Source organism: Octopus bimaculoides, chromosome 21 (genome assembly GCF_001194135.2).
Source record: "Octopus bimaculoides isolate UCB-OBI-ISO-001 chromosome 21, ASM119413v2, whole genome shotgun sequence".
Taxonomy (NCBI): Eukaryota; Metazoa; Mollusca; class Cephalopoda; order Octopoda; family Octopodidae; genus Octopus; species Octopus bimaculoides.
In genome coordinates, this window is record NC_069001.1 from 15,932,392 (window position 1) to 15,943,038 (window position 10,647).

Below are 10,647 nucleotides of genomic sequence, written 5' to 3' on the forward strand. Positions count from 1 at the left end.
CCGATAGAATAAGTACTAGGCTTACAAAGAATAAGTCCTGGGATCAATTACTTCAACAAAAAACCCCTTTAAGGCAGTGCTCCAGCATGGCCACAGTCAAATGACTGAAACAAGTAAGAGAATTTAATGAAATACATGTACATTAGTATGATAGAAGTTTGTTAGTACTGCACTGTAGAAAGTACTGTGAAACAGTACTGCCTAGTACGCTAATCTGGTGGCAGTGGGAATTTGAAGTACCCACTCATGAATTCGTGTGGATTATAAGAGGTTCTGGATGAACAGTGTAGAGGGGTTAATCATTAATTAGAACACATAAATATTGGAAAATTATTTACCTTCCACGGACGTCTTATTCCTTTGAAAATGTCTGGCCGTATCAAAGGTAAAACTACAGCTTCTTTCAGGAGTTTCTTCGCTTCCACTAAATCAGCTATGTCTTCCCTAAAAAAATTTACAAGCCTTACTAAAACATTTTTTCTTTCGTATAAAAGATTTATAACCCCAAAAATCTCAGGACATATATCAAGTAAAAAAATTTCATAACAATTGTTAAAAAATTAAGATTTAATTTCAAGGAGTTGATTTTAGGCTTTTGTAACTATAACACATTTTAACTCTTTAGCATTTAAGCTGGCCATAATAGACCTCTTGTTTTATGTTCAAACTAGCCTGATATAACCTCTCACACCAACCCTACAAAGCCATTCTAAAATAGACAATAACATCATCAAAATAAATAAGCTTTATATTTGGGAGAGTAATTTGAACGTTAGAAGTTAAACAATACAAAATTCAAGAGAAAGCAGAGCTGTTGGTATATACAAGAATAATAAAGGCTTAAAACTCAAGAAGATCAAGACTGTTTGCCCAACACGAAAAATTCAATGAAGACTAAAGTAATATTTAATAGAAAAGATTTTGAATTATTAGAATAGTTAGGCACTGAATTGACAGAGTCATGAGAGCAGCAGACAGCACACCTTGTGGTATTTATTCTGGCATGCTCTGAGTTCAAATTCTGCCAAAGTCAACTTTGCCTTTCATTTTTTCAGGGTTGATAAATAGAGTATCTAGTGGGATGGAGTCTTCATCTCTATTCTTACTTTCTCTCTGCAAGAAATCAGCTAAGTTCAGAGTTAGAGGGTTATAGGCATGTTGCCTTCCACAATAACACCTCCACAACTCTATCAGGAATTACAGGTCATTGGAAGTATAGGGGGATAGTTATGGAATATTGAACACTACATGAAAAAAAGAAAACTGTAGTAAAAATCAATTAAGAGTCAAAATATTTAACCTCGTTATATTATCACTAAATCATGGTGAAAATAGTTCTCCACACCAAAATATATAAATTGGCTATTTCTGACAGATTCTAAAAGACAAATACCGAATACAGAGCAAATTACAAGCCAATAATGGAATATGACTTGCTAGAAACTGCAGTCAAATCTCATTCAAAATTACATATTGTACAACTTTGAAAATACCAATAAAAAAGAAACATGAAAAATTAGATTGCATAATGTTGTCCAAAATACATTATGCCTGATTAAAAGTGGAAAGTATTATGGCAGTGGTGCTTCTGATAAGTATTTTGGATTAGTCTTAAATTTGGAGATAAGCAACAACAATGGATTTTTAGTAAGAATGAAGGGTTTTAAGCAGTGTTTTTTTCCTTCCTCGTTCTTTAATTAAAAGGAGAAAGGTGATGTAGAGCTTTGTAGATTGGTGTAGATGGAGCAACAGATTAAATCAGGCCTTAAGAATATATTTCTACTAGTTTCTTCTAGAGCAGTGGTTCTCAACTGGGGTCCCTTGGGGATCCTTGTAAGATTTTGAGGGATCCACACTAGCAAAATAGTAAATTGGGTATCCACAGTAGTATTTTAAGGGTCCATGAAAAGTTTTGATTTCAATGAAGGTATTGCAAGAAACAGCTAGGTTTCTTTCTCTAACAATTTACATAGTTCATCCTATACAATTAAATGAATGAATAACAAAACAGGAATTTTGAAAGCAGTGTCTATAAAATTAGTTTTTAAACATTGAATGGCTATGGGGGTCCACTAGAATAAAAATAGTAAACAAAGTGAGCCATAAGTAAAAAATAGTTGAGAACCACAGTTCTAGAGGAAGGTAACTGTGCCCATGGCCATTGCAGACTCTTCAAGACAATATTCCTCTAGAATAGTTACAAGCTGACAGCTGCAGATAAGAGAGTGGCAGTGAGGGAATTCAAAAGAGTTGATATTATCAGGAAGAAGAAGTGGACATAGTTGGTTAGCGTGGGCCTCAATAATGTAAAAGCAATTTATAAACTCACCAGTGTACATTGGGGTTTCGCTGAACAATATCACGTTCCAAATTAGCAACAAGTTCTTTATCCACACCAGGTGGGTCAAATTTCTTCTCATCCTCCTCCTATAAAATTTTAAGTAGAATTACATATTAGCTGTGGTCATCATCATTAACATTTAATGTTAGTTTCCCATGCTGGCATGGGTTGGGATGGTTTGACAGAAACTGTCAAGACTGGGAGCCATACCATATTCCATTGTCTTTTTTGACATAATTTCTACAACTGGATGTCTTTAACACTAACCACTTTATGGAGTGTACTGAATGCTTTCCACAGGACATTAGCACCAGTGCCCTTGTATGTGGCAGCAGCACCGATAGGGTCACAAGTACCTCACCATTACCATCACTATCATTGTCACAGGTTGAGTGATCGTGTTGAGTAAAGGTTGGCAACAAGAGGGCTACTGAAGAGAGCCTTGGAACTTTTGTGAGAAATTTTTCCAACTTAATGTTTTTGTGGGCTCTTGAGCAGTTGATGGCTATTAGATGGTCTGTTGCACATCATGATTTGTTTCATTTTTGCTAACACAAGCATTGCTTGTGATGGAAATAGCAGGGGAATATGGAGATACTTCTACATGTAAGAAATGATATAATATACAGGAAGGCCTCATTTGTTCATTTTATGCATGTTTTTCATTTTTTCTTCACACCAGCACGAGTCAGACAAATATGTTATTGAAGCACTGTTTTACAGCTGAATGTCCTTCCTGACACAAATTCTTACATGTTTCCAAGTCAGGGATCTCACATTCTACACAGCTTTGAAGGCACAACACCAGTGGGTATGTTACTGATAGAAGTGTCAACAGAAAATGGCAGGAACATCAAGACTTTTGAATGAGTGAGCAATAATATAACAACACACACACACACAATAGTGGCTCCTTTTGTCGGCTACTAAAGTAGAAGACACTTGCTCAAGGTGTCTCACAGTGGAATTGCACCTGAAACCACATAGCTGGGAAGCAAACTTCTTAATCACATAGCCATACCTGTACCTACAGCCATGCTAACAAAAACAAACATGTTAGCTTTACACATTTCTACAAGTTACATTTTAAATGCTGTTCAAAGAAAATTTTAAACATACTTTTCTTTTAGACCTTTCCCGACCACCTCGGTCTTTGTTTTTATCAGCAGATGATGGCTTTTGTCTGGCTAGTGGTACTCTTGGATTTGACTTTTTAGGTTCCGGTTTCTTTGGCTGAGCCCGATGTGGTACCCATAAATTAGGAGAAGGTCTGAAAAATAAGTTTAATTCAAAAATTGAAGTTCAAGTGAATAGGATGTAACAGTAGGTACAGAAAATTATCTAATATAATTTATTGAGGGATAAATAGACCTATAAATTGTAGTTAAGACAACAACAACCCAAATATGGCCCTCATATAAAACCTTATTGCTTCACATGTATACACCAGTGTTTATTGCTCCTGAACATCTGCCACCTACAAAAACTATCTTCCCAGGAAGCCTTCCTTTGATATTGCTGCACCTCTTATGTGTCAATAGCTTACACTGGGTATGATACACAAAATAGTGAAGAAAACCTATAAACCTTTGCTACCGATGGAAGTATGACAATGCATGCATTTTCTTGTGCCACAGGGCACTAAAGAGGGTGCTGTCGTCATTGTCCTCCTCCTCTTCCTTTAATGCCTGTTTTCCATGCTGGCATGGGTAGGACAGTTTGACCAGAGCTGGCAAGCAGGAGAGATGCACCAGGTTTGAGTCTAATTAGACTTGGTTTCTACAAATGGATACCCTTCCTAATGCCAACCACTTTACAGAGTGAGCTGGGTGCTTTTAACGCAAGTTCCATCAACTACACTAGTTATTGCTCACCTAAATGAGTTGCTTTCATCCTGGCAGTAAAGGTTTCTTATCTCCTCTGTTTATTTCCTGTCCTGATTCTAAGGCCTTCCAAATGATGACCCTACACACTTTTCTAATAACACTAGAACATCAGTTTAATAACAACCCATTCAGTCCAGTCTTTCAAACGTACCCATCACTGATCAATTATTATCAGACAGACTTACTTGTGTTCAACTGGAGTTGGAAGAGGCCAACTTTCTTGGTCTCTTGTAGGCTCTTCATGTACAAACAGGTAACTACCTGCATTACATTTCTGCATTCCAGTAAGAATCGTTAAGATGTTTTTCACTGCATCATACTCTTTTGTGAAGTAGGTTTTGGCCTTCAATAAAACAAAGTTATTAATAAATACACACACACATTTATATATTTATAATATACATATATTACTGTTTTAAATAAACTAAGACATCAGATTTAACAAAGAAATCTCAGTAAATCTTTAACTGTTTTTGATACCAACCTGCCCCATAAAAGAATTCACCTTGAATTAATAGCTTCTATCAGTATTTTTATGTAAGAATCTTTCTTTGAATTATGTTTGAAGCACAAATGTAATGTAAAAAGAAAAGTTAAATATTTAACTAAATCTCTCTCTTCTATCTTTTACTTGTTTCGAAAATAAGTCCAAGTAAGAGTTAAAAGTATTCCAGCCATTACAATGGTCAAACGTGATCCGGCCATTAACATCCATTTTTTCCTTCTACAGGCATGAGTATCAAATGACTCTCCTATCCAATATATTTTACATATATTTACGATGGTAGGGTATGATTTAAGGCAGATTTAGCTGTCATTTCAAGTAGAGTGTTTACATAGAAACCTCATTATTGGCTCGTGTTGTTTATCCCTAGGTCAGCTCTGATCAAGCAGGCCTGTAATAGACCAACATCTGCTTCCTCAGAGTCCAGATTTTACTCTCCAGTATATACAGAGCTACATTATCTGCTGTTTATTTAACTCTTTAGCACATATATTATTCTGTCAAATGTAAGCTTATTTTATTCATTCTTTTGAATTAATCATGCATCATCTCAGAGCTTTGAGATTTTGATATGATTGTTTATTTTTAGAATGACATTGTAGAAGTGGTGCGATAGGTTGGATCTGGTTGGTTTCAACATAAAACAGTTAGAATATGGCTGGATATGGCCAGTTTAAATGCTAAAGGGTTAAGGTGATTGAGTGTGATATGAGAAATATTTACTTACTATAATCAAGCAGGTCTAGCAACCACTTAAATATATTCCTTCATTTGCTCAAATATATACAAGAATTGAAAAAGGCAGTGGCTGATAAACTAGATTTAACTGTATTTTGTATGTAAAAATTGGTGAAAGATGATTACTTACTCGACTCCATGTGCTTTGTTTAGTTCGGTCTTTTGTACTGACAAGCAGTTTCTGAACTTTCAATAACAATCCTCGGTAATAAACCAATGACGTGTCATAGTTCCCTGTTATTGCATATTCTCGAGCATTTTTGGCAGTTTCTGCTATATCTGTTAACATACTGAAACGAATATATACATAAAACATTATAATATATATATATATACACATGTCTTTTTAGTTCATTTTAGCCATTGTGGCTGGGTAGATCTATCTATCATAAGAAAGATATGATCTATATCATAAAATCTATATTATGATCTATATCATAAGAAAGTGAGATGACAAAGGAATGAATAATTATCTTATGAACTTCATTAGCTTACAGCTGTTTCTGCTGAGATACAGTGGTCTCATTGTTGAGTGCCTGAATAATACCTTTTAGCTTCATTGGAGCCTCAAGTGTCTCTCTCTCTCTCTATCTACACACACACACACACACACACACACATACACACACACACACATACACACAAAGTTAACCTGTATGGTTAGTGAGCAAGCTTTACCACCACATGGTTTCAAGTTGAGTCCCACTGTATGGTACCGAGGGCAAGTATCTTCTATTATAGCCCTAGACCAACCAATGGTTTGTGAGAGAATTTAGTGGACAGGAACTGTGTAGAAGCCCATCGTAAATACATGTATGTGTGTGTGTGTGTGTGTGTGTGTGTACACAGACGTATTTTCTCCCTCCCCACCTCTGCTTGACAAGTGGTATTGCTTTATGTATGTTTCTTTAACTTAGTGATTTGGCAAATAAGTATCAGGGTTGAGCTGTTCACTTAGTCTTCAAGGCAGTGCCCCAGCATGGCTATAATGACTGAAATACGTAAAAGATAAAAAAATTTACTAAGGCCCAGGAGTGGCTGTGTGGTAAGTAGCTTGCTTACCAACCACATGGTTCCAGGTTCAGTCCCACTGCGTGGCACCTTGGGCAAATATATTCTACTATAGCCTCAGGCCGACCAAAGCCTTGTGAGTGGATTTGGTAGATGGAAATTGAAAGAAGCCCGTTGTATATATGTATATATATGTGTATTTGTGTTTGTCCTTCCAACATCGCTTGACAACTAATGCTGGTGTGTTTACGTTCCCGTAACTTAGTGGTTCGGCAAAACAGACCGATAGAATAAGTACTAGGCTTACAAAGAATAAGTCCTGGGATCGATTTGCTCGACTAAAGGTGGTGCTCCAGTATGGCCGCAGTCAAATGACTGAAACAAGTAAAATAGCAAAAGAGAGTATAACTTCCATGTCTTCATCCATAGTAAAAAGTTCAGCTTACTGTTTTCTGAAGTCTCTGGGTGAAACTTAGAAAGTAACAACAACAATAATAATAACAGCAATAATCTTTTCTGCTATAGGCAAAAGGCCTGAAATTTTGGAGGAGGGGTTAGTCAACAATATCACCCCAGACTGGTATTTCTTTTTATTGACCAAACAAAGTTAACCTTTAGCACACTGTATTTTCTGTAGAATTGTTTCCTCTGTCACCGCTCTGTTACTATATGGGAGAAAACTCATATGGTGATATGATGCACCTACAGTGTGCTGAAGGTTAACCTTGGTGGGATTTGAAAATATAATGTTGCAACAAATACCACAAGGCATTCTGTCTGATACTCTAACAATTCAACTCATCCACTGCATCATCATCATCGTTTAATGTCCGCTTTCCATGCTAGCATGGGTTGAACGATTTGACTGAGGACTGGTGAAACCAGATGGCTACACCAGGCTCCAATCTGATTTGGCAATGTTTCTACAGTTGGATGCCCTTCCTAACGTCAACCACTTCGAGAGTGTAGTGGGTGCTAATCCTTTCTATGACAGGCACAAGGCTTGAAGTTTGGACGAGGGGGATAGTTGATTACATCATCCCCAGTACACTAGCTGGTACTTATCTTACCAATCCCAAAAGGATGAAAGGCAAATTTGACCTCAGTGGAATTTGAACTCAGAACATAAAGACAGACGAAATGCCACTAAGCATCTTGCCTGCTGTGCTAACAATTCTGTCAGCTTGCTGCCTTAATAATAATAATAATGATAATGGTTTCAAATTTTGGCTCAAGGCCAGCATGTTCAAGGGAGGGGGTAAGTCGATTACATCAACCTGTATTTGACTAGTGCTTATTTCATTGACCCTGAAAGGATGAAATGTAAAGTCGACCCTGGCAGCATTTGAACCCAGAAGGTAAAAATGAATGAAATGCCACAAAGCATTTTGCCCAATGTGCCAATGATTCAGTCAGTTCACTACCTTAATAATAATAACATAATCCTTTCTGCTGTAGGCACATGGGGGTGGGGTTAGTCAATTACATCAACCCAAGTACTCAATTGGTACTTATTTTATCAACCCAAAAGATGAAAGGCAAAGTCAACCTTGGCAGAATTTGAACTCGGAACATAAAGGCAGATGATACGCTCCTAAGCATTTTGTCTGGTGTGCTGATGTCTCCACTAGGTTGCCATCTTAACAGTTTCTAATTTAATTACAAGACCAACACATTTGAAGGGGAGGGGCTAATCCATTAAATAGGTCCCAGAATTTGAATGGTACTTTATTTTATCAACTCTGACCTGAAAGGATGGAATAAGGAAAAGTCCCAGAAGCTAGAAAGATAAATAAGGAAGGTGATGACAATCCATGGTGGATTTATTAAATGTAAAAAGTGACATTCAGAGGGACAGGAAAGATGTGAAGAGGAAAATCTGGGATAGTATGTAGCTTATTGTTCAGAATCACTATATGGTTGGTACAACAGTCTCTGATGTGACAGAGGCTGGTACCACATAAAAGGCACCCATACCAATGTCATGTAAAAGCACTCATACTGGTGCCACATAAAAAGCATCTCTGCTTGGTGTCATGCATAAAGCATCCATGCTGGTGTCACATATAAATTACTGATGCTGGTTCCAGATAAAAAGCACCCAGCACACTCTGTAAAGTGGTTGGCATTAGGAAGGGCATGCAGCCATAGAAACTACGCTAAAACAGGCAACTGGAGCCTGGTGCAGCTCTCCAGCAGGCCAGCTCTTGTCAAACCGTCTGACCCATGCCAGCGTGGAAGACAGAAATTAACTGATAAAGGCAGTGAGCTGGCAGAAACGTTAGCACGCTGGGTGAAATGCTTAACGGTATTTCGTCTGCTGCTACGTTCTGAGTTCAAATTCCGCCGAAGTCGACTTTGCCTTTCATCCTTTCGGGGTCGATTAAATAAGTACCAGTTACACACTAGGGTCGATATAATCGACTTAACCCATTTGTCTGTCCTTGTATGTCCCCTCTGTGTGTAGCCCCTTGTGGGCAGTAAAGAAATAAGAAATTAACCGATGATGATGATAATTCCTGATGAAGGCTGGAAGGTACACTGGTTGAGATGCTGTGACTATAACATCCAAGATGAAGACACTAGCCTCAATATATCAGTGTATATAGATTATAGTATGTAACTGGCTGATCTAAGTAATAGACAGTACATATATATATATAGATCACAGTGTATAAAAGAAAGTCGTAAATGCTAGTCACACTAAAAGTTACTGAGTATAGCAGAAAGCTAGATGGTATGACAGCGAAAACATTGTAATTATAGCAACCAAGATGAGTACACTAGTTTGAATAAATCGGGGTATAATAATAATTCCACATCTAAAATATTTAGAATAATTAATCCAATTTTATTTGTAATTTAGTCAGGAGAGGAGGGCAGAGGGGAAGAAACCCTGACTCAAGGCTTATCCTCAGAAATAAACCATTATATATATATACATTTTATTGAAATATGGTGACATTTTTACCCAATAATGCTTGTTAGTATAATTCTTGACACCTTAAATACTATGTTGATGGGTGAAAGAAACTGATCTAATTGCAAGCTTAGACAAGCTCTTGGGATTATTTATGTTTTAACACCATTACAGCATGCAAGCGAGCTACTATTATAAACAGTAGCTAGTTGTTGCAGAGTTGACACTTGAATAATTTATATATATATATATATATAAAATTACATACAGATATCGGGTGCAGATTGCATTGAATAACTGGCCATAGGAGGTGCCCTCCAGGGGTTAAAAATAGCAGTAATGTCAGTTCCTACAGAACAGCCATGTTTAATTGGAGATAAACATTACTTCTCTGTATAGTTACTACTTTCATCTCATAGAGATTTTCTAACCAGCTAATTTGCTACACACACACACATAAATACATTATATCATATATCTATCTATCTATATATATATATATATATATATATATACACACACACACACACACACACACACACACACACACACATATAGATTCTTTTCTTAATTTTAAATTTTAAAACATTTTTAAAACTAAATTTAATTTTATCCCAATTTTATACATTAATGTATACACACATTTTATAAGGCTCTACTTTTGCATATATCCAGGGACCTAAAATATAAAATATCCGCATTTGGAACAGAATTGAAGAAATATTTATAAACACACAGCCCACAAATTCTATTAAACACAGGAGTTAAAGTTTCTACATACTAATCAAATTGCTTAAAAAAAAAAAACAATGAACACCTAGAGAGAAACATACAGACCAACAACCTCTACTCCTACCTACATCTTTTTGTGAATCTCAAAGCATGAGATAAGCAAACTTCTATACTAACAACACCATGACATACCTGACTATTAACTCATCATCATCATCATCATCGTTTAACGTCTGCTTTCCATGCTAGCATGGGTTGGATGATTTGACTGAGGACTGGTGAAACCAGATGGCTACACCAGGCTCCAATCTGATCTATAGCTGGATGCCCTTCCTAACGCCAATCACTCCAAGAGTGTAGTGGGTGCTTTTACATGCCACCGGCACGAAGGCCAGTCAGGCGGTACTGGCAATGGCCACGCTCGAAATGGTGTATTTTACGTGCCACCTGCACAGGAGCCAGTTCGGCGGCACTGGCAACGATCTCGCTCGAATGTCTTTACACGTGCCATCCG

General features: G+C 37.0%; 1 protein-coding gene across 1 annotated transcript in view; it reads right to left on the reverse strand.

Moving 5' to 3' along the window:
- LOC106879067 (katanin p60 ATPase-containing subunit A1) overlaps positions 1-10,647 on the reverse strand; it is a 40,048-nt gene that overhangs the window by 8,996 nt on the left and 20,405 nt on the right. Inside the window, exons 3-7 of the mRNA XM_052975304.1 lie at positions 5,601-5,760; positions 4,413-4,570; positions 3,461-3,611; positions 2,330-2,427; positions 339-444 (exon numbers count right to left, since the gene is read on the reverse strand). Of these exons, the coding sequence (XP_052831264.1) occupies positions 339-444; positions 2,330-2,427; positions 3,461-3,611; positions 4,413-4,570; positions 5,601-5,760 (673 nt within the window). The remainder of the gene's footprint in view (positions 1-338; positions 445-2,329; positions 2,428-3,460; positions 3,612-4,412; positions 4,571-5,600; positions 5,761-10,647) is intronic.